The 25,417-nt window shown below is 41.7% G+C and overlaps 1 protein-coding gene across 2 annotated transcripts in view; it reads left to right on the top strand.

The window, feature by feature from the left end:
- Positions 1-25,417, top strand: part of usp6nl (USP6 N-terminal like) — a 101,591-nt gene that overhangs the window by 22,851 nt on the left and 53,323 nt on the right. Inside the window, exon 1 of one of the 2 annotated variants that reach the window (XM_085251039.1) lies at positions 16,106-17,071. The exons of the other annotated variant lie outside the window; for it this stretch is intronic. Within the exon in view, the coding sequence (XP_085107165.1) occupies positions 17,002-17,071 (70 nt within the window). The 5' untranslated portion in view covers positions 16,106-17,001. Of the gene's footprint in view, positions 1-16,105; positions 17,072-25,417 lie in introns of those variants that run through there. 2 annotated transcript variants of the gene reach the window in all.

Below are 25,417 nucleotides of genomic sequence, written 5' to 3'. Positions count from 1 at the left end.
ATTGTAGCGGTATGTTTACCATAGGAAATAAGGAAAAGCGTAATAGGTGCCCTGCTTTCACGTATAAAATGCAAGTTTCCTTCATGGACAATGACATGAACTCCATAACTTCCTGAAACCCACTCGGCTTCCTGAAAATCAGTCTGTCAGAAATAATTAAATGATCCTGTTGTAGTTGGTATGAACTTACAGAATCATTCCAGCTTTCTTACATTTATGTATGTGTACAGTTCAGGGCTGCAGAGGGAAACATGTTTTCTGTAACAACTGCCTTTATTTCCCATGATGCCTTTTGTGGAATGAGTAGTCACTCTGTCATCCACTGGAGCAGCCCTTAGCCTTTTTATTAGTTTTTATTTAATTAATCTATGTATTGAGCCTCCACAGAGGTGCAACTGCTTCTATGATATGTATGTGTGTGTGTGTATATATATATATATATATATATATATATATATATATATATATATATATATATATAATTAAAATAAACATATATTTATTTGCTTTATTTTTATGGACAAATAGAATATAGGGCAATGAGAACCTGGCAGTAAGAGTTTGTCAAGTTTTGCCAAGTTTGTCAGCCCAACAGTTAAAAGTCCAAATATTGAATTGACTGACATGGAGAACTGACAAAAGAATATTTTATATCCTGGAAACTTTGATAAAAAAGATGCACTAAAATAGTTTCAATTTTTCTTGGACACTTAGATTTATTGGTTTAATTCTATTCCTTTATATCTGGAGAAAGATGGAGCAAATGCCTGACTTTTATGCAGCCGTTGGATGGCGACTTGTTGTTGCTGAAATTGTTGATGGGTTTAATTTCCTGCTTATGTAAACATGAGATCCCTGATGAGGGACAGCCTCTCGGTGCTGCTGTGGTTGTCATTGTATTTTTCCACAATCTTGTTTCAGCTCTTAACACGCTTCTTCAGTCTGTGTATTTTTATCCCGGTCGATACAGTGATGGTTACTTCAGTTTATTATTTATTATTATTTGTTTTATTGTTTATTTTGTCAGGAAACCTGCATAAAATTATAAATATAAAAAAAGGAAAAATAACTAGCTGATAGCTAATTTCCATCTTGAGCCTCTGGGCAGGTAATCATACTATTGAACAAGCTATAAAATACAAATACATGTCTGAAATAATAGATACAAGTTGTGAAATACAATCAAATGTGCAGAGAAAACCTAAAAACCCTCCAGGCACACGAAGCACACTGTGAAACCTGTGTAAATGGCCAGGTGTTCCCATCAAAATATGAAGCTAATCAAAAGAAAAGGGTCAGATAAATGCTGGATTTGATTAATGTGGACATAAATAACACCAACAGTCACCTCAGGGTGCTTTACATTAAAAGACCCTACACTATTTGAGCAAGCACTTGGTGACAGTGGGAAGGAAAAACTATTTTAACAGGAAGAACGAGGCTTAGGGAGGGGCAGCCATCTGCCACAACCTGTTGGGGGGGTCATAGGTGGAAGAGGTGCTGATAAGCACAGGAAACCTGGAACCAAAGTAACTGAAAGCTATCCAAGCCAATGGGAGCTCCTTCGAAGTTAAAGAGAGCGGGAAGGAAAGACACACAATTTCAAGCAGAGATTTCCCTTGAGATGGACCTGTTTCATACCTTTGTCATCGCTCCTTTAATCCTTCATTCTACAAAATGAAATGCTTACAACGCTTTTGAATGCTGAAGCTTTTATTTGTCTCACACTGGGTTGGCCTATAAAACATCAGATGTAGTCAGGAGACAAATGGATAAAATGGACTTGTTATAGACAAGTCGTCCTGCAGCAGAGGTTATAAGACCGAGTCAGGTTGTCTTGGTTGAAGCATATTTTGTGTGCTGGGCAGTCAGTTTGGGGGTGGGTGTTTAAAAAGCCCCGAGGCAGTCATAACTAGCCTCTCAGAGCTGCCAAATTAGCACTTCCAGTTGGTTATTTCATTGCTGCTTGGCAATTTTTTCCCCCCGTACTGTTGCACTTTTATCAAGTTTTCCAGCAGCATTATTTAGCTGCTTTGGGGGTTTTTTCCTGATGGGGGACAAAAAAACAGTTGACTACATTTTTGATCATACCCTCGAGACTAGGGATGGGTACCGGTGTCTGGTGCCATGATGGCACCGGTTCTGACATAAACGGTAGTAACCAGACCGAAAAGCAGCGCACATTTCGGTGCTTTATTTCGGTGCTTTTTTTCCCTGAGCTGTGATACACTTCTAGCCAATCATTTTACGTTTCCGAGGATAGTAGGCGGGGCCAGGTACGTACGTTCTGTTAGAGCAGAGCTACAGATTAAAAATGTCCAAGGCGAAGCGGTCAAAAGTCTGGTTGTACTTCATAGCAAAATATGCAAACTCAGCAGCCTGCAACAAGTGCTTTAAGCTGATACTGTGATACTGTCAAAGGAGGTAACTCCTCAAATCCGATGAAACACCTGGCGACGCATAGCGTTTTTTTTTAAAAGCCCAGAAATGCGCCGTATTTGATAGCTTGCTGCGAGACCTCACACCGAGCACATCTACTGCGGGTGGGTTGCCTGTTATGCAACATCCCCCAAAAACACGAAGACGAGAGTCCTGGCCCCTAGCCCTGCCAGTGTAGCAGAAATGATGACGGATGATGATGCAGCAGCAGCCGTTCTTCTCTGCGTGAGTAGCTTAATGTTGTTCGTGTGTAATTTACGTTGAGTAGGCTAACCACGTTATTACATTAATGCATGTAAGGTGAACTAGCAAACATCATCATAGCTACATGCGGCTGTCTTCTTGTTTGATGGCAGATACTCGCTTCACCCTGGCCAAAAAGGCTAAAATGACCAAAGAAAAAGTGGAAAACAGTTAAACATGAGAGGTTTAGGACAAAGTTTGTGTTTTTTCCATTGTTTAAGCACTGCTTCCAGCCAAGAGTGATGCCATATATGCCCCATAGCTGCAGAAAAGGCTAACATTGTTATCTTTTTACAAAAAGCAGCTGAACATGAGAGGTTTTTGGACCAATTTTGTGTTCTCCATTCTTTAAGCACCGGTTTGAGCACCGTTTGAGCACCGGCACCGTTTCAAAAGTACCGATTTGGCACCGGTATCGGATAAAACCTAAACGATACCCATCCCTACTCGAGACAGCCATAACTTAGGGAAGCTGCACACAGAGTAATTGACATTATCAGTGCATAAAATATGAAGATTTGACTTTCATATCAGGATGCAGAGACCTGTGGCGCATTGTACGTTCAGTTGCTGACAGCTATTTCTTAAAAATTCATCTAGCTGATTGATTTAAACCACTGAACTGGTTCACCCGATGAATAGCATTAGACCAACTGACTGCTAACTGAAGAAAAGAAGCTGCCATGTGCTGTCTGCAGCAGGCAGTCATTTTAATGGAAAACACAACATTGTTTTTTTTTTAAATAAATAATTTATATTTTAAACAAGATAATTGTACCATAAGAATTTAAGATCAACTGACACAAATTGCCTCCCTCTTTTTCGTTGGCTTTCTCCTTCACAGACACAATCAAATGATGTTGCTTTGCCACCGTCTCCCCATGGCTTCACTGTATTTAGTTGCCATGGTGAGCCGAGCAGCTCTACTGTTTTTCATCGACGGCGCTCAGAAAGTTTGAGGCATCAATACTTAATGTCTGGACATCAGACAAATGGGAGCTGGTACAACAAAGAAACCCTTGCTGTGCTTAAGAGTGTGGCTTTTATGATGTTTCTGCTCTTTGGGAACGTGGTGTGAATTCACCCACATTTCCCTCCACTTTGTTGTTGTCCTCAATCCAGTTGAATTTGATAACAACTGATGTTCTCGTGCTATGAAACTGTGGCGCAGTTAAAGTTGGTATTGTACTCACGTCGTGTAAAAACTCTAGGCGTGCGTTGCATCAGGCTCACTGAAAGCAGGAAAAAATAAACTACAAGGTTGATTTGGATTAAACCTTTTAAAATGGCGCATCAGCAAAGAGAGAGCACAATGAGATCATATGTCTGTGAAGGTTCTCAGTCATCCAGGTCATCGTAGTCAAAGGAGCTCTTTGGTGGGGTGTCACAATCAGCCAAGGTTTCAGATGAACCCACTGTGAGACCTAATAACTCAAATGTGTTAAATGTAAGAAGTAGGAATAAAAGTAAAAAAATATGCTCAAGTAAGGTACAGATACCTGCAAAATCTACTTAAGTACAGTAACAAAGTATTTGTACTTCGTTACTTATCACCTCTGATTAGTATTGTAACAACATCTCTAACGACACAGCCATGAGTCATGTTAGTTACAGCTGTTATTTGTCTGTCAGTGTTAGACAGACAAATAATGTCGTGCTCCTTCCTGGATGCATTTACATGGTGTGTTGTAAACTAGACTTGGCTGACCACATTCGCACAGTTTATCTAAAAGTAGGTGAAGCAGAGGTAAAGCCAAGCTTTGATGTATTTTAAGTGAGTCCGAAAGTAAGCGTTTACTTTGTAAATATCAAAACAGGAGTATGCAGGTGAAGGAATAATGACAAAAAACCTGAGTTTGAATTTAGACAGCAGCTCCCCTTTTGGTTTTTAAGCCCTGCCATCAGACATTTTAAGAGCTTCGTGCACCTAAAAAAATGAAGTTATGGTCTCATTTGCTTGCTTTAAGTGTTACTGAATACAATAACGTGTTTATTTTGTAAATTGTGCTAATTTGAGTAAAAAAGGAAAGGAAGGTAAAGCAGTGTAAGCTTTGCTGTGGATTTCAGTTAGTCATGTGCTCCTCGCTGGTCACAATCTCTCTCTTTTTTTCTTTTTTTTTTTTTTAAGTCAAATGCACAACTATTACAAATGAGCACACAAGCATGGTGACTTAACAATTCGTAACATATCTTATCAGCTCTTAAGAAGCCACATTTGCAGCCTCCCACAGTCACAGTGAGCAATTATCTTACAGTAAACCCGGGAAAGGCCACAGCACTCCTTTCTGAATCCCACAGTCACTGACAAACATCTCCCCACCCGTCAGCCCGTGATAAACGACGCACAGCCTATCGACCAGTGTCAAGTAGGATACACCTGATCGACTGCGTGATGTATGAATGTGTTCGTGTGAGAGTGAGAGAAGAGAAGAAGGGAGTGAGCGTGAAGCATTGTGGGGAATATTTGTAGACTCCCACCTTGGTGAGGCGGTCACCGCGAATGTCTGACTGTACATACATCAAACATCAGCTCAATCTTCCTTACCCAGCATCCTCTGCTCCTGCCTTAATGACTCTTTGTTGATCTGTGTGTAGCTTTGTCTGCTTAAACAACACACAAACACGCTAATGCTCGCAAACACGTCACAGCTGATCAATGGGAGGCTGGGTCATGCTGCCCTGGGAGAGTTTAGCTCTCAGGGAGGTCTGGACCTTAATGTGTACTTACATCAGAGTTGTACTGATTTATCGGCTTTCTGATATACTCGCCTTTGGTTAAGACAATATTTGGAGTTTTCCTGCTTGAACTTCTAGAACATGAACTTCTTAATTTTGTCGGCTTTATCTTGCCAGTCAAAGCTTGAAAGAATCTTTGAGTTTACTGTGTGTACCAAAGTACACTTACTGTGCTTGCGGTTTATTTGCTCTACAGTCTAAACCCAAACATAGTGTAGCGTAGTAGAGAAATACTGCTGTTATTCTGTTTACCCCCATGTATTGCACATCTTTATGTCCATGTTTATCCCCACAGCACCAATGCTGTAGGGTGATAAATGGTCTAGGATTTTTCAACAAGAAGCGCTCAAAGACAGATTCTGGATATTCAAATAAACTGCCTTAACTTGACTTTGAACAAGATGGAGCAAATGTGATTTCATGTCCTCCCTCACACACATTTTCTGGATATTTCATGCTTTTATGGGTATTATAAGAAAAATGTTGAGGTTGGATTGCAGTCGGTTACACTTGGAGATGAGTAAGTTCAAGGAAAATTGCAGTTTGAGGAATGAAAAGCAACAAATGTCCCTGAGCAGGCTCTTAACTAGAGACGACTAGCCTTAAACTACTTGGGTGCCCCAAGTCAAATTAATTTTACTTCAAAAAATGTCTTCCAAGGTTTCAGAATCTGTACTGCATATGATACCCTCTATACTTGCAGCTGAACGAGGAGCAAAAGGAAAAAGAGCTGGGTGAAGTAACAGTGTCATTATAAAGCAGACAATGGAAGTTCAAAATGTAATAAATTGTAGGTTATAAGATGTACTGAACCAGTTCTGTTGGAACTGAAAGAATGAAACTTGATTAATCTGCAAATTCACCAGAGAACACCACTTATGACTCATGTGATTGTTGTTTACAAACCTCGGTTGGTGTTTTACGGGGCAGCGCAAAGCCTGAACAAACCACACAGAAAAATGCAGCAAATTATGCCAAACCGTTGTGGCTCAAAGCGAGGAAACACACCATGCAGTCAGCCAAAGTGACAGTGAAATATGCTCAAGTCAGATCTGCTGTTAAGCATATGATTCACTTTGTTTAATTATATAATTATATGCTTATATAATTACACGATGCTCTCTGTGCGTGGTGGGAAGGTTTAACTGAAATATAAAGGTTAATAATGTTTAAAGCCAAATTGTGATTTTAGTTGTAGTGCACCTACACTGTTTTTGTTATTATTATTATTATTATTATTATTATTATTATTATTATTATTATTTTATCATTATTAACCTGGTTTTTGAAGTGAAGAACTCAAACAATTAAAGACTAAAGAGCAGTCAGCCAGCTCTTTGCAACCACCAGTCACTAAGAAATGTGTGTTCTGCAACCAGTTGGTGAGCAGTTGGTGAAAATTGATGTAAGTCTAGTCACACAGACCTCATAGTAACCACAGGTTGGCTTGCAACACCATCAACCTCTTTGCAGTTATTTACAAACCTTCGCCCACCTGTCTGAGAGTGATTGCAATGAGTCTCAGACAGGTTGGCGAAGGTTTGCAAATAATTGCTGTCTAATTTATAAATGCAGACAGATTTCAAACACATTGCAAAACAGTGTGATACGTCTCGCTATGTCGACTCCCACGCAAGGTTGCAGAGGACATCAGTCATTTTGAAGTTAAACTGACATCCTGTAGCAATAATTTGTGGGGGAATTTCTGAATTTCTGACTTGAAGCTGACACACCAAAGGTGGTCTGAAGTGATCAGTCTGCAACTGATTGCAAATGGTTGCAGACCTGTTTCCTATCTGGTATCAATCCCCATAAGGAAACAACCAAGAGTAATAATATTGCAAGTTAATTGCACACAGTTGCAATAATTTCAGTCATATCGTGGTCTCCAACCCCTCCAACCCCTTGTTTCTCTGGTGTGACTGTCCTCACTGCTCAAACCGTTTATTTTCATACTACTATCAAATTACTTTGCCTTAAAGGGTTGTGGTTTTATACCATTAAATAACAATAATAATTGAAGCAATTATCTTGGGCGTGTGGATAAATGTTACTATTGGGCCACAAAGAGACATCCTTTCTTTAAAAACAGGCCTAATTTTAGGCTCAGGTGTGCTTCAGGTTATAATAACAACAGTTTGTTACCAACTATTAGTTAAGGGTGCAGTCGGTGATGTGGGGAACGCAGGGCAGGTGCTGCTGGAAAATTTAACAGTACGGTATGTAACAAGCCATGAAGGACAGCGGAACTCTGGCCGAAGCCTGATTGGTCCGAAGGCTACGCACTTGAAGCAGGAAATGACATGGGGAGGGCAAACAGGAAATGCGAGGCAGAGCGGCGAAGTTGTTCCAGCATGTTTTTCTTTTCTGGCCGTTCCCATTCCCTCGCTCGCCGCTGCACAACGCCAGGCTGCGAGAGGAAGGAGAGGGAGGAAAGGGAGTGAGAGAGTCAACTAGAGGAGGGCATTTTGGGGAAATCCCTCCCCCGCCCCTTTCAACCCTCACCCCTGTCCACAGACATTGAACCCTTGTGAAGCTTTCAAACTGCTGACTCAAAACTGGCTGTTGTGACGTGCAGAGGGCTTTGAGTTCACTGGTTCGCTGGTTACAGAAGATGGTTTTTTTTTTAATTGTTTTTACTGCCATCTGCGTGGAAAACACCCTGAAACTTTTTCAGATATTATGTGATACCCCAGCTCTGTGCTGTGTCTGTCGGGTGGACAGAAACATGTCTCCGGTAGGATGATGCTGCTACATACCTGTAGGAGGTGTAAGTAGAAATAATCCTTGTAATAGCAGAACCGTGGCCACTGTTCCTACCTGCTTGAATACATTCATGCTGTACTCTGAAGAGTCTTGTCAAAAAACTATTTAGCTGGCCTAATCTCCAAATTTGTTTTAATAGTGGAAGAAAAATGGTGGCTATAAAAGTGTTTGACAGAATTATAACCTGTCTGTGGAGTTCCCCTCCACTCTACGGATTGATTTAAGGCCTTTTAGACCTTTTATGTGGATATGCAGCCCTCATCTTTATTGTTCTGATCCACTCTTGCTACTCAGCCTAATTTCCTGCACTCTTCAGTTACCTTTCAGGCAACAAATGTCTAACAAAACAATTGATGAGTGGAACATCCCCATCTCCAGCAATTATTTCGACTCTACGAGCATGTTTCTACCAAAGTACGAGCTAATTTACAAGACAGCACGCGGTGTGATGAGTTGGTCATGTTCTTATAGTTGTTGCCGCGTCTCATCGGTATTCAGCAGCGGGAGCGCCGTGACGCACTGAAGCGCAGGAGGCAACATTAATCAATGGGGCGAGCAATCAGCACCCAGCCTAATTCAATCACCCCTCCAACAGAATGCTGCCATTAGGACAACAGAGGCGTGCAAGTGTGTGTTTGTGTGTCTGTGTGCTTGTGTGCTGTTGTGTCCGTTTGATTTGTTCGCATGCTGGTCCCTACGCCAGCCACTCAGCTGCCGCCACACCGACAACCCGAAACAAACCCCTTTATAGAGGGAAGACGGAGCGGATCGAGACCATTATGGAGATGAGTGCTGTCTAAAATTGGAGATGCCACTTTCTTGCAGTCCACAATCGAGACAGAAGATCAGATGTGAGGCCAGAGAGATAACAGTGTAGTTGTTGTTGTCATTTTCTGCAGAGGAAGCTGAGATTGAGACAAAGAAGTGCTGTGAAGCAAAAAAGTTTTCTCTCTTTCGTAACAGGCAGCAAAGATGGGAGTCGTGTTAAGTATATGGCGTCTGGACTTTAAAGCTTCTGTCCCTCTCTCTGTCTCCTTTGGGTAATATGTAACTTAATATGTTATTCCCTGTAATCTCCCACGACTCTGGCTATTGTTTTACTACATCCTACATCATCTTCCTTCCTTAACCTATTATCACCATTATCACTCTACTATATGGTTTTCCTATAGAAATGATCCAGTCAGCATTGGGCCTTAAAAATGCAAGGCTCAACATTTTTAATGACTGTGTGAAAATTAAATTGATCAGTTTATTATTATTTTACCAGGAACATATCAGAGAGTTTACAGACTAACTCGCTGTTTTAATATCTGCCTTAAAAATGATACAACTTTAGTGTTGTATCAGCTTGTCATGCACCATTTGGCACAGCTGTATTGAAGACACAACTCTATGGCTGTGTCAGTCTTTCCATCCATTTCAATTATATATAAGCGGTTTTGTTCAGATAGACGGAGATGCTGCAATGGCTTGGAAAGATGAGACTTTCTGGAAATACCGCAGCAACTTTTTTGAATCCTGCTTCAGCTGTTTCTAATCCTGTACCAGCGCTGATGTGAAGATTTATTTTCTGAGTTGTAACATCTATCATTGAAGAGAAGACTGGAAATCTGTACGAATCAGAGAAATTAAATTAAGTTTATAAGCTAATAATCCTAAAATATTAGTGAGAGAACTCTGTGAGGAAGCATTTGGCAATATTGGGGAAGAAGAAATTCCTTTTACGATGAAGAGATCTTTGCATGGCTGCCAGTGTTGTGAAACAACCACAAATATTCAAAGTGCCATTATCAGTAAAGAAGACAGAGGAATAACTAAAAATGATGGGCAAGCAGAGGGAGAGCTAGAAGCTTTTTCTATAATAGCTAAGTGTAGCGGTAGCTGACCTGAAATTCCCGAAATAAAAAAATGATATGTGTGTACTTGGCAGCGGTGCAAACCGAAAACAGGAACTTAACATCAGTTCATTGCTGCAAAAATGCCTCCAGTGTTTTTGTGTTAACCTATGCCAACCTGTTTCAAGTCCGACCTGTTTTCCCGCTCTCCACAGTCATCTCTGTCTCCGCTTTCCAAAATCCAAGATCGATGACCCAATTCCAGCACTGACAGCATGCCTGTTGCGAGTTTGAGTGAAGAAAGCCTCAGACAAGCTGAGCTCTTATCTGGCCTGTAGATTAAAGAGGTGATGAATCCGAGGCTTGAGCGGACTTACAGTATCTCTCCATTCTCAGTCAAAGTGGGCAAACTCGTGAAAGACCTGTATTGATCTGTTGCCCATTTATGACTGGATCTGTGGGTGCTGAGAGTCAGGGCTCCATCGATACCTTGCTCCTTCAAACCTGCCCAATCCAGCTCCAGTGATAGCAGCTCAATCCATATCTCTGCAGGCGCCCTGCACCTCGCTCCCATTGCTCACAGTTTATCTTACTCACCTTACACTTTAGACTTTGCCTCACATGTGTGACTCTTTTTATGATCAACCTTTGAAATTCAGAAATGTAAAGCCAGTAAAACATGTCAGAAGATTACATATTGATTGTTGGGAAGGCTCTTTTTTGTAAAAGTTGAAGAAAGGTGAGGATAAGGTTGGAGTTGATTGTAAATCCAGCCATATATTGGACCACACACCCATGTACAAAGAATAATACCCTCCATGTGTAATGTGAAAAAAATGTTCTTTTTAAATAGTGTCTTTATGATGCTAAGACTTAACTTTTGAATAAGGTTAAACCTCTTTAATTCATTGTGACAGCTGACAATGGAAAAATATGTAAGCAATGTCATTAATAGTAAACTGAGTCATTATCATAGCTGTAGTTCTTGCTCCGTAAGTTGAACCCATTTCATTTTTAGGTCTCACACTTTGTAGTGTTTCAAATAGAGCCGCAAAAGATACACCATAAATTAAAGATGTGTTGTATTTGAATATATAAATGGCTCATTAAATATGCATGTAGGCTATAAATGAAATATTCATTAAGCTTTTATAATGCAGCAGTGCAAATATATTTGATCAGTATATTTAATAGTATAATTACTGAGATTTGTAAACATGACAAAGATAATGTAAAAGAATCCATTCATATTTCAGGCCAGACTGGAGCAGTCTAAGCAAAGAGCAGGAAGCATCCTAGTCACATGCCTAAACCACATCAATTGTTTGTTTGTTTTTTAATGTGTGGAAGTAGTTAAAGAGCAACAAGGTTTTAAGTTGATAAATCAAGCTGGGAATCCACAATAGGAATCCACCGGCTAGTCGGCTGACTTAGCCTTTGGATGGCAATGGCAAATTTTTCTGAGCTTCCAGTGTCGTCAGCAGGTACGCAGAACAGGAATTCCTGGCAGCGTTTTAAAAAATAGGATCCACCCTGGAAGTTGTCAGGACATGCCCAAAGAGATGATCATCCAAAAACACAATAAAAAAAAGACAGGGGATTTAAAAAAAATAAAAATAAACATCATTTAGTTTCATGGTCCACTGGTCTGATGGGCCTGATGACAACATGTTGATATTAAACAACCATCGGCTGCTTGCTCCACATCGAATCTTGGTTAAAGGGGAAAAAAACCTATTAAAATCTGACAGTTGTGCCAACGTTGAATACCTAACCTTGCTCTGAAATCGATTTATCATCTTATTGGGCAGAATTATTAGGGTAGTGTTCTTCACAATGAGTTCATGTTTTAGAGATGGGCAACATTATATTACTGCTTTTTGTGGAGTAGTCATCCATTTAGTAACCTAAGTATTTGTTAATCAGATGTTCGGCAACTAAAAAAGAGCAAAGGTGTGCATTTCTTTTTTTTAATTACAATAATCTCGTCAGTATTTATTGAATTATAAAAGATGTTGTGACTGGACTTGGGTTGCATGAGGAAACCATGTCAACATCTGTCTGCTTAACGTCCAGTTTCGGCCATAATGTGCTGAACAGTTTGATTTAGAGATAAGGTTTATGATCCCGGCTTCTTTACTTGCTGGTTTGTGGTACACTTGAAGAAATACTGCTCTTTGGCTTGACACACGCGCTGCTTACCTGCATTCAACAAGAACCTGCTCAGACACGACCGGCTATTAACTGCTGACGCAATACAAAAGGAAACTAACTGTTGTTCCCCTCGCCTTAAGATTCTGTATTCTCACATCTTTATTGGTGTTACAAAGAAAAGAAAATGCCACAGGTGCTTCTACTGCTGTAGCACATCCACCCACAGCAGTACTACCTTTAGGCTGTGATGGTTTTGATGCACGCCGTTAGCGGTGAGGCTAATCTGGTAGAAGCTGGTGTTAGCAAAAGACTGAAGGCGCTTGAATGGTGATCGTAGCGGTAGCTGCTAAAAGCCACGCTTTCACCTTATGTAGTGGGGTCACAGCCTAGCAACAGTGGGTCTGAGGCTTAGCAACAGCAGCCACAGATTCAGTCCAGCAATGCGGTAATTGGACTTTCTGACAAAGTGCCGGTGGACCGACACGCTAACAAATACAGACACACTTCATCACAAGGACACATGTGCACACTTGTAGTGCACAACCCTGCTTGTGTGTGATGACGAGGAGTGAAAGACAGAGAATGTGTGTCATTAGAGGAGAGGGATTGAAAGTGTTTCTGTGTGTGAGGGAGAAAAAGTGCGCCTTTCATTCAAGTCTTTCCCTGTGGCTCTATTTATACTAATGATGAACCTTGGTGCTTGTGTCGCTGCTGCTTCGCCCGTCTGCGCGCTGCCCTGTCCTTGGGGACTATGAATTATGTCTGTCATCCAACAGTATTTGCAGTATTTTGACAGTTTAACACTCTGCAAGAGCTCAAGGTCACATCTGGGTTATTATCATTTTGTTATAAAAAAATATTTATAAGCTAGTGAATATCAGTTAATTACCAAGTGATCATTTTCTGATTACCTGATCAATCCATTGGTTACTTTACCAATTAAAAAAAATAAACCACAACAACTTTTTAAATTAAAAACTGTTTCTTTACAAATAAATAGTAGTTGTTTACATGTTCGCCTAACAACAAGGAGAAGCTCCCCAGGACGAGGCGACACCGATTCCCTTTGGGGTTACGTCAGGGAGGGCATCTGCAAATTCAAACATGTGGAGCAACTCGTTGTTGAATATTTGGAAATATTCACACTGCTGTCTGATTGTTTTAAGCTTGGAAAGCCCTGTAGTGTTTGTTTTGTTTTGAGCTACTGATGAAAAGTAGTTGTGTGTTTTTATTTTTTTCATTCTCTTCCAGATTGGTGATGCTGTGGTTTGCAATGGGTATCTAGATAAAGACAGAATGACAACCTCCTTGTGAATAGATAAAATCAGTCATTGCCCATCTAGTGGCTGCAAGTAGCTGCAGCAACCAACTGGTCACCCAGAAGACGGGCATGCAACGGTATCAACCTCTGGGTCACTGCAACCTGTCTCCAAACAGTTGCAGTCTAACTCAGACTGACTGCAGTTACTCTCACAAACATTGCAGACAGACTGCCAACCTGCTGTAATCAATCTGAGTCTGTGCTGAGGCATCTCTTTGGATTAAGGGAATTCATGTTCATATATAAAAACGAGGTTGCTGTGCTCCTGTATGCAGTTAAGTTTCCACCAAGCAAATGTTTGTTCTTTTAGATCAACGAGGTCGCAGACTGACTCTGTCTTATTGCTGTTTTGCCATGAGGCACCAAAGTCAGTTTAAATATGGTAACGGACCATGAATCAATGCAAACCTGGTCTCCATCTTCAACGCAACCATTTTGCAGTCCCTGAGACAGCAAGTTCATTTCTGGTTGTTCCGTGGACGGTAGCATTTAAAAAACCAACAAACAAAAAAACTCATGCATGCATCACCAGAAGCGTAGGTCTCCGTAATATGTGATCAACATAAGTGTGATGAACAGATTTCATGCAAACTGATTACTTTGACCTATCAATCCAGCATTAAATAATTACTGTATTCCTAAATTTTTGCATATTCGTGCATGATTAAGCCTATTAGAGCCACTTCAACTTTAACAGCTTCCCAGTGATAATCAGTGAAGCTCTCATCAGATCCCTATAAATTCATATGTTAACAAGAGCACGTGTTTTGTCCTCGCGTCACCAACTGTCACTGGCATAACTCTGCTAGAGATAAATAAATTACAGCTAGAGGCATACAGCACCAGTTTGTAATGCAAAATACATAACTGGAATTATTATATCAAGATGATGTGGTTAGAGAGCTGAACAGAGCGGAGGTATGTGGACTGATTAGAGATGTAATAATAGAGAGAGGCAGAGAGCAGGGAAAAAAAAGAAAGATGTACACACAGCTAACAAGCGAGGCGGAGAGTTACCAAACATCATTATGAAATGTGTACTGTACTAAGACTTACTGGATTTAATCAACTCTCTAATCTCATAAAAGAATGGGAGTCCCTGGGGTACTTAAAAAAATAATCTCATCAAACATTCCCGTCTATAACGGAGCACTGAAAGTCTGGATTTCTTGAAATCGGTAAATATATCTGTGACGAGGGAAGCATATGTCCATCCCATCTCATACGGAAATAAAGAAATACATGTCAGTGTTGTAATGGAAAACAAGGCTGGGCAAGAAGATGTGTGCAAAGCATTGGTCCATTTTACAGATGTTACACTGAACATAAAGCTCAGGAATTGGACCAGTTTCTCTTCTGGGTATTGTTTCCGAGTGTAAGACTTGGCTTTCAAAGAATTAAAAGCTGTTGTAGAATTCCATAACATAAGGAATTTTGAATTTTTTGGATGCTCTAGCTGTAGTTTATTTGTCAATACCCGTGTTGTGCCAGTGACTTGGGGATAAGTTGGTGCTGTTATCACGGCGACTTTCATACGTATTTCAGAATGTTGGTGGGCCAGTTTGAGCTCTTGTTGGAGGAACTGGGACCACATCTGAGGCACAGAAATTATTTATGTGAGCCAAGTGACCCAGAGCAGTTCTTAGCTGTGTATCTGAGGTACGATAGGATTATTTTACTATTTCCACATCGTCGTATGTTCAATATGCAGGCACGTTATGAGCTGTGAGCGGGCTTGCTGCAGAATGCAGTGATCCAATTGGGCAGATGTGTTTATTCTAAAAATCGACATGGATCTGAAAAAAGGCATGCTGGAAATGCGTCCTTTATGGTTGCTGCGAACAGCTGCAACCAGAGTAGGTGAGCCCAAAAGATATTTTTAATGCACAAAATATTTGCACGAATCTTGAACATCTGGTGTGTAAAGACCTTTTCTGAGCATCTAATCACTGATCTTTTGCTTTAGTAGAAAGCCTGTTCATCCTACTGAGCTACAGCCACCTGGCTGCTGATTGGCAGTAACTGCTTCTAGATGTGCTTCTATCCTGGGTCACAAACTTTTGAATTATTTCACCTCCATGCCTCAAACTTTCACAATCATGCTTTGCTGCTCTTTAAAAGAGGATCATTGTCTCTTGGAGTCCAGTATCGAAGCAGGCAGCTCATCAAGGCACAGAGAACCAAAGGACGCCGTGCCCGTATTGACAGTATTTGACGACCTGGGATGAGAATTTGTTGCAGAGAATGGAGAGATGTCCAGAAGAAATAATACGATGTAAACGGCAGCCTTTTAGGACTCTTTACAGAGGTAGATAAATGTTTCCTGATAAGCACTTTTGGCAGCATGAACAGCTTACAGAACAGCTCTTTTTACCACCTGGATTGGAAGTTTGCAAAAAGCAATTAAAGTGTTCTTCTTACCTCTGGATGTCAGCTCCACTGATGCTGCTCTGTACAAATCATCACCTCACAAACACAAGACCAAGCATCTCCTATCCCTCTGCATTCTGCTCATGCTTCACGGCAAATGTACACGAAGAGAAAACTAGGGAGGGGGTGGAAGAAAGCGGCACAATGAGAAGAGGAGAGAAAAAACAGAGAAGGGCGGAGTGGTGGAGAGGAAGGGAGGGAAGGAGATGCTGCGGGTGAGTGAGTGGAAGCGCCCATTAATTTGAATTTAAAGGATGTGAGGAGAGGACGGCACGAGACGCAGCCAGCCTTGGAGAGAGGAGAGAGGGGCGCTGGGAGAGGAAAGAGATGGATGAGAGGGGGGAAAAAAAGAGTCTGAAAATGAGATGAGAGAGTTGGGCAGTTAAGAGGCATCACTGCCGGTCAACTGTGCATCTATTGATCCGCAGCGGCCGGGTGGTTTTTCTGCCAGAGCCACCGGAGATAAAACGGATGAAAGGGGGGAAAAGAAAAGACGACTACTGTGTTGTGCTTTTCTTTTTCATTTTCATTTTTTTTGTTTGCTGCCAACCTGCGAAGTGAGAAGTGTGTGAGAGCGCTCCAAGCTGAGCACATCACACGCGAGACGAACACATTCAGTTCGCAGAGTCTGAGCTGCCTCGAACATCCACTGCTACTTTCAGCGGCCGCCAGGAGTTGAGTCGAGATTTACGGGCTGCTTCACATGGAGCTGAGGCAGCATCCAACGCAGGTGAAGCTTGAGATTTAGTGTTTACTGCTGCTGCACATCTGTGCCGTCAGCTGTTTTATAGAAAAATACTGTGAAAGCGGAGGATACTTGAGCGCTGGAGAGTTTGTAAGCATGTCTTGACATCTGGAGAAGGAAGAAGACTGAGCCGGCAGCTCTCGTCCTGGCATCCTGAGGTGCGAATGGGATGCTGAAACCAAGATCTTCAGGAGTCAAGATGTGGATTAGGAGATGAATTCCGAGGAGGGGTCGAGGAGGGATGAGGTTTTTCGGGGTGAGAAGGCAAGAAAGGGCTGCCACTGCCCCGTGGCGACTCCGCCTGCCTCCACCGCCACCTCCCCGTGAACATGCAGGTCCTACAGATCGTCAAGGAGCTGGTGTCGCCGTCCAGACGCAGGGCAGCGGCCAGATTCGGAGGTGTGTGTGCGCATTTTATGACCCATTAAGCTTCTATTGCAGCCACTAATTGTGTCAGAGGACAAAGATTTGAATCAGTGCAATGAAGACAAGATCAAATCTACCTGACCAAACATTATTTTGGGAGAAAGGAACGAGGAGAGCCTTGTTGAATGTATGGAGATTGATATGAAGTGCATGCAGGTTTTGAGTAAATCTCATCCCTGAAGCAGGTGAAAGGTCTACTGTTTTACTCTGTTATGATGTGCCTCACTGTGAGGAGCTGTTAATCCTCATCAGACAACTTCATTACTGTAGGTTTCAGTGGAGTGTTGGTGTTTCACAATAGTTTAAGGTCACCGCCTTTTCTTGGTGCAATTTCAGAAATATTTGTTACTCTGATCTGCATAATTAGTCATGTATTAATTTGCAAACTGCTGCCTAGAAAGTGCCATCTGACTCTGTGTCACTTGCAGCCTCTTCTCAAGAAAATTTATAGATTTGAAGTTGGTGAATAAGATGCTTAAAAGTGCTCCCAGCAGGTGCTGAGGTCCAGTTTAAAAAAAAAAATCACATTGCTTGAAGAAAAGTGAAGCCCTAAGATGTGCGAGACTGATGCCTGCAAATAGATAGATAGATATATAGATATCTGCATATGAATACGTAGAAGCTGCAGCCGGGGGGAAACAGAAAGCCTGTCATTCACTTGTAGTCTGGCTTTTATTGACCACTTGGGTTTTGAGCACACTTTGGTACGCTGTGTGTGGTAAACATATAAGGGATGTCATTTTCTGTAATGCATTAGCTAATCATGGGCTGTTTCGATTTAGCTTTACGTTCATTTTTCATTTACCTGCATTCGGCTACAGTGAAAAGGAAAGCTTGGCTCAGATATCTGCTGCCTGCACGCGAAACCCCTCAAAAGTAGCAGCCGAGGTTAAGTCAGCAGACTTGGGCCTGTTGTGTTTAGACCAAACACAAGGCAGTTCTCTTAGATGGAGAGATTCAAAGTATGAAAGATGGACATAGCTATCGATTAGCACAGCCTGGTTAATCTCCTTTTCTGACTCTTAGAAGACCAAATTATGTGGTTAGAGACGGGGCACATACAGCACTATTAGAACCACATTAATGGATCTTTAATGCCCCCTTTGTCCCTAAAAGTCAATGTCACAAGCAACACTTCTGATAGTTGATTTGATGTGGCCTCCTTGGCACAAAAACGGTCCAGTTTAATAATAAAGTTAATTAGTTTGTACTGAATGTCATTGTGGATGAGTTTAAACTTTTTGGTGTGCCATGTGTCATTAGTCTGAATGGGACGGACATGCCCCTCGAGCAGCTTCTGTAATAGCTCTGTTGCTGTGGGACGTGTGTGTGTGTGTGTGTGTGTGTGTGTGTGTGTGTGTGTGACGGCTTCATTTCTCTGGTGTGCACTGAATAATGAAGCATGGTGCTCTGAGTAATGGAACACTATCTGACCACTGACCCGGTCCTGTCTCCTGGTTGGATGCCACCCTGTGCCGTAGCCACAGGTTTGCCTGAGCTCTTTGCCCCTGCAGGAGGAGGAAAGGCACAGCTTGTCGCTTCAGTGCTTCTCGAATAAAAAATAAGCTTCTGTTTGTTACTGTGGGGAAATTTGCATAAATTTAATGAGAAGTTAATGGGCAGTTTAATCGACACTTGTTGCAGGTTTCTTCAAAATGTAATCTTTTTTTTTTTTTTTAGAAATACTGTTATTTATTTATTTTTTGCACCTGCTAAATTCTATGTACTTGATATCAGCTTTCACATGACTCTTTCTGATTTGCCTCATGTTGTTATTCCACTTGTGTAAATGTAGAAACCTTTATGTGCTTGAAGCCACTGTTAACCACTGGATGTACCTGCTCTAGCAGCCAGGATATATTTGATTTAAAAGGCTTGAATTCAGGTAGGAAATGCTTTGTCTCCTGCCAGCTGGCATTCATAACAGCTTCAATTTATCAACTGGCCCCACTAGGACACTTGTGTAGGGCCAATTAAAGCACACAAGGAAGCGCTGCAGCATGGGCTGCATTGGGGGGGCAATATTTTAGGACTTGGGTCCCAAATCATTGGTCAGAAAAGATCGATGGAGACAGATGTTACATTCTCCAGCACGCAGGTGCTTTATTTTTGGTCACTGGACAAGGTCATTTACTAGTTTAACTCCTGGTTGTTACGTTTCTTCCATTTTCTTTTCGTTAATGCAGACAATGCACTGGGAAGTTGGCGGGTTAAAGAGATAATATCCAATCAGATGGTATTAGTTAATTTATGAATAGGTATTTTATAATATTATATTCTGAAGGTCTCATTGTCTGGAAATACACATAACTGTCTGTACTTTTGTGCTGTTATTCCTTAATCACTGTGAAGGGACAGCTTTTCCACAACATATATGTGAAGTCCAGCTCATTAAGGGAACTTTGAGCTGTTTTTAATGACTGAAATACTTCTGTGGACACTCTTTTTCTTTTTTGAGAGGTACGTGTCCAGCATGGGAGCAATAGGGATTTCTCAAAGAATGAATTGCTGTAACAGAGGTGGCATAAACGGGGTTACAGACTTATCACATCGTTTTGTGTTATTGTTTGTATTGAATCTACCTAAATGTCATTATCACATCTGAGAGTGTCTTCTGGTTCAGAATGAGCCTTTGGGGGGTGACTATGCTCAGCAATGAGCCTGATACAGAAACGTCGATGACTTCCAGACCATTTTATAAACGAGAGCTTCTGCTCTGCTTGAGGAAAAGAGAAGAAGTTGGGGGGAAAAAAATTGAATAAAAAATAAATATTTTATTACAGTACTGTGTTTGGGGTGGAGAGTGGTGGGGGTGGCTTCAAAGGTGGCTAAAGTGTGAGAAAAAGCACTGCACCCCATCGCCTTTCTCTACTTTCTCTAATTGAGCTGCATTTGTCAAATTCAAAATCCAGTCCAACATCGACAACCATGAAGATAACTTTTTTTGTCTTCTTCTTTTAAAGAATGATAATATTTTTTAATGACTGCCCATTAACAATCCACACTTTCCATTTGGCTGTCGTCTTTATCTCGGTCTATCGGCCCTGCAGACGAATTCACCTTGGCTCCTCTCGCAGCCTGAATCAGTGCAGGCAGATTTAGCACGACGGCCTCCAGCAGATACAGGACACACAAATTCACACACTCGCTGCAGTTCTGTGCAGACTGGGAGGAGTGGTGAGTGGGGATAAGGTGCGAGGTGCCAGCAGATGTTGTTGAGCTCCTCGGCTGGATAGCGCGATGGCATGAGTGTGAGATAACAGAATATCTGATAATTTGCCCAGCTCCCTGTCAGCTTTGCAGGATCAAAACCACATGTACTTGTGAGAAAGCATCAGATTGTGTGTGTGTGTGTGTGTGTGTGTGTGTGTGTGTGTGTGTGTGTGTGTCTGCCACATTTCTGAGCATGCTCAGTGGTTCCTGCCACATCAAAAAACAATACATGTCATGTTCATTTTAATAAAGTAATGTCTTGGTTTTAGGAGAAAGAGCACTCGTAAACCTGCAGTTTTGAACACTTTTCCTTGGAGACAACTTAAAGTGAGCTGTTAGGGCTGCAAGCACCGTGTTTAGTGGTTAATCAGCAGCTAATTTCTTTACCAGTTTTTCATTTGCTTCATAGCACAAGACCAAGTATAACAGCACATCCACACACATTGGGCGATTGTGGCTCAAGAGTTGGGCGTTCGTCTTGTAACCGGAAGGTTGCCGGTTCGAGCCCGGCTCCGACAGTCTCGGTCGTTGTGTCCTTGGGCAAGACACTTCACCTGTTGCCTACTGGTGGTGGTCAGAGGGCCCGGTGGCGCCAGTGTCCGGCAGCCTCGCCTCTGTCAGTGCGCCCCAGGGCGGCTGTGGCTACACTGTAGCTGCCATCACCAGTGTGTGAATGTGTGCGTGAATGGGTGGATGATTGTGTATAGTGTAAAGCGCTTTGAGGTCCTTAGGACCAAGTAAAGCGCTATACAAATACAGACCATTTACCATATTCCACAAATTATTTAAATAGCTGCTCTTATTACCTGTAGAATAAGTTAACCAGATGCCTCTAGAAGAAGGGAAGAAACCTCTGGATGAATGAGATGGAGTGCAGGGATCAGAGGTCAGAAGGGGATCTGATGGCAGTGTAAGTTTGCAAAATGTAACTTGAAGGAGGCCGACTGTAGCTGAGTCTACGATCTGGTGACTCGAAGATGTCTAGTAAATAAGACAGGAGTTGCAGTACATGATTAGATTATTAGAAGGCCTGACCCCAGCATACCTGAAGCCTCTCCTGAAATTGGAAATCAACACTGAGAGAAAAGTAGAGCCCAGACTGAAGCAGCTGACCTGAGAAGGTGTAAGGCAGTGGGAGGGGAGGGCCTCCTGTGGCTCAGATTGAGTGGGTTCAGGTTAACTTATTGGTTGATTGATCTTGTTGGTGGGTCCATGTTTTAACTACTTGTTTGCTTTATATACAAGATAAACAGAATATCTCCGTCTTATAATCAAAGCCAGCGTGAAAGTTCCATTTATTCTTTCTAATGGTCAGCAGGGGGTGACTTCTCTAAAAAATCAAGTTACAAAACAACTATAGAAATCTATGGGCAACTGGTCCTGCTTCTCTCTTCATCTCTGACCTCAGTAAACACTTTTCAAATGAGATTATGGTCTTAATCACTAGTGTATAAGCCTGACTTCCCTTCTCTAAATAATGGTCCCTATTGCATATATTAGGTCATGCTCTAAACTGAAGGTTGTTGGTTCCATTATTTAGAAGAGCCACTCCCAAAAGTCTGGGCCGCAGCCCTCTGTACTATATTTCATCCTGAACTCAATCAATAGTAGGAAATATAATGGAGCAGGTGCCAGAAGAAAAGTTGCCGAAAAACTTGAACTTGACAAGGGTCTTAAGTCATAGGACAGAAAATTCTTGGAAAACTTTTCTGGGAAGGAAATCCGTTTATATTGATTTAGGTCTGCAACAGCCTGCGGGAGGTCCAAGGCCTCAACCTGGGCTCTCATTCAGTCCACACTAGAGTAAAATTACTTGGGGATCTCATTATCAGGTAGGAATTTACCCATGAGTTTCCGTTATTTGCAGTTCATTCATACAGGACAAACAAGGTCTGTGTGTCAGTCCCATTTGGCCAAATGGGTCCAGAGAGGCGGAACTGTCCGGCTCTCACTAAAACCTTGGAGAAATGTGTTAGCTTTCCACTGTCCATGAATTATCCCCTCCACTTATTCCACAAAAGAGCACAAAAGTGCCTTGTGCACACAGAGCTTCCCTCTGCAGCAGCGTTTATCTACTGCTGTTATTGAGAAGAGGGAGGGGGGATTTACAGCAAATCTAAAGCAAGACTGCAGCCTGCTCCTGGTCAACACCATCAGTAGCTCACTGCATTATTCAGCAACCTTCATACTCTTCCTCTCACTCTCTCTTTCTTTCAGTCGAGGAAAAAAAAAAAGAAAACCTGGTTCATTCACATATTCAAATTCTGCACCAGGAGCATCAGACAAGAACACTTCTTGGTGTTTTGCATACCAGGAACACCATCTGTAGGCATTTTGTGCGTGTTTGCATGGCTATGTGTGTGTTTTATATTTATTCTGGCCTGGAGCTTTAAGAAAACTACTACACGCTGTTAAGCTAAGGAGGGACTGGCAGATAGTCCAGACCCAGCGGGTGTTGGGCTAAAGCTGACCACTGACAACCACATTGCAGCAGAAGGACTAATTGCCTGCCTGTCGTCAAAAAGGGCAGATCTGCAGCACACTTCATAGCGCCGCTGTCGACTCTCTTGGCAGAACAGTGCAGAGTTTAGCCTCAGACAGTGGAGTCATTTAAACGTTGAGGCTTGTTGTATTTTTCACGGCTTGTGTCAGATTCAGTCGGCTGTATTGATCGCTGCTTTTGGTGCTTCACACCTTCTCTTATTAAATTATGTATCAAGTGATGCAACAGGCCTTCAGATATTACTGAGGCTGGGCTATTACGAGGGAGGTGTTTGACTGAGTATACATTATATAGTGCTGTATAACTATACCAGATTATAACAGGAGCTTTTTGCAAAAACCAATGTAGCTTGCAGATGAGAATAGCGAAGCTGGTGCTTGATAATTGCCAGAATCTTCTGTAGCTACACAAAGAAGTTTGGTTGACGTATGTAGGAAAATGGCACATGGCTTCATTGCTCTGACTTCAGCTTCCTTCAGTTTATGGGCTGAATGAGAAGACCAAACAAACGATCCACTCTCAGATGTCACATCGGGAAGAATTCATGATTTTCAGTGCATTTGAACTCACTCATTCACTCATTTGAACTGAATGCACAAGCAGGTAGCAACATCTGGGACTGAATAATGGAGCCAGTGTGGAAGTACTATAAACTGCAGTTCCTCTAACGGCCAGTAGAGGCTGGCTCCAAAAGTGATTCAATCTTCATAGTCTCCCGTGTTAAAATGTCCAACTCTTTATGAAAACTCTTCAATGGCTGATTTTGTATAATTTAATTTAATAATCCATTTGGTTACTGAAGTTTAGGACGTGGCCTTTCATGACCTGAGACAGGGCTCTGTATTTATAGCTAGACGTCCGCTTGGCTATTTTATCACACTAAACTGAAACATTTAGAGCATCATAATGGAATTGCAAACAATATGACTTTTGTTGGGACTCAGCCCCTCCCAATAAGGTTGTGTTTCGGTTTCAGTGAGTGAAAATTTAGTATCTCATCAGATTGTTACTCTTGTAACAATTACTCGTTATTACAGTGTTAATAACGGGTCTCCAGCCTGTAAGCGTCCAGTGTTCCTCTGTTTCTCAGCCAGATCTGCCCTCTCCCTCATTTGTCACGTCCAGTTTCACTTCATGCCCAACTTGAACTTGATTGCTGTCCTCTTCAGGGTAGTCTTACCTCCAGCTGTATTTGGATCACTCACTGAAAGACCCGTTTGAATTTCTTACCTGTGCACGTTAGTAATTTTTCCCTGAACTTTAAACTTGTGCAGACCAACCTTAATCCTGAGTTGCATCACTGTGGATAAGAGCTACGACTCGTGCTTCAATTTAAAGACCATTCAGAATATTCCCAAGTTGATGAATCATGTATTTGTTAGCCCACATTACCCCTTTGCTTCCAAATTCCAAAGGCATCTGGGGAAGAACATTTGGACCAAACGACCTGGACTGTGCTGGAAGCCTTTTTTGTCTGCAAAAATTTACTTGCCACCTACCCTGCTCACCAGATTTGGCTCCATGCAACGCAGTGGAGGTCATCAAGCATTCGTCCCAAATGCTCACATGCACACAGTCACATTCAGATCGAGGGTAAGACATCAGGAGCTCTGGTAGTGGTGTATTGCTGCATAACCTGCATCCAACCCTGAAGGGAATGGCTGTGTAGTTTCGATATTAATTTCATTTTATTTTATTATTATTATTATTATTATTATTTTTTTTTAATAGGTGCAGTCTCTAAACTTTTTGATGGTACCTCTTATACCCATTTTATAACTAAATCTTGGATCCTTTAAACCTGTCTGGCTTTCTGCATCATTTCTGTCAACAGGTCCGACCTCTTGGTCCTAATGTTCCCACCCGACTTGTCCTCGGTCACGGTGCTGGATCCGTTTCCGTTCATGCTAACAGACTTTAGCAATCTGGCTTCATCAAGTTTCAATACTGCTTACAGTCATGCTTCTCTACACAGAAACGGTTGCTCTTTTGCTCTAAAGTATGCTTAAAAAAAATAAATACATAAAATGTGGTCAGCTTTCATTTCCTCTGTCCTCCTTGGGATCAGGAAGCCACACTGCTTTGAAGCCCAGAGCTGTGCTTATAATTGAAGGCAGTGTGAATACTCCAAACCACAGAAGCATCTTTTCTATCGTTTGTCATCTCCACATGCTGACTGTTAGAGGATGACAGATAATTAAGTCAGCTTGGTGGGATGTATCCTGTAAATTAGCCGCAGTCTCCTGTTTATGCACAATTTAAATCCACTGGGGTTCAGTTTGTCCAGCTGAATGGGTAATAATACTCCAGCGTAACGCAGCACCGAAGTCAATCCAACCTTAATAGTTGTGTAAAGGCAGTAAAAAGAATTGAGTATGTGTGTATTTGTGTGTAGTCTCTTTGCATGCCAGAGAAATAAGGAAATGCTCTGTAACGAGTGAGGAAGTTGTGCTGGTAGCCTTTGAGGAACAGTGATTTGAGTCACTTTCCCTGAACTACTGTTGGAGCTTCATTCATCTTCCTGCTCATCTGAGTGCATTTATTTTGTTCCTATTATGTGAGAAATGCAGCTTTAAAGTATTTTGCATTAAAAAAAAAAAGTG

The sequence above is a fragment of the Mchenga conophoros genome, linkage group LG17 (genome assembly GCF_057382185.1).
Source record: "Mchenga conophoros isolate Kocher_MC1m ecotype Shallow Benthic linkage group LG17, M_conophoros_male_GT1.1, whole genome shotgun sequence".
NCBI lineage: Eukaryota > Metazoa > Chordata > Actinopteri > Cichliformes > Cichlidae > Mchenga > Mchenga conophoros.
Note: the sequence above shows the minus strand (reverse complement) of the source record. Positions and strands in the feature narration are given on the sequence as shown.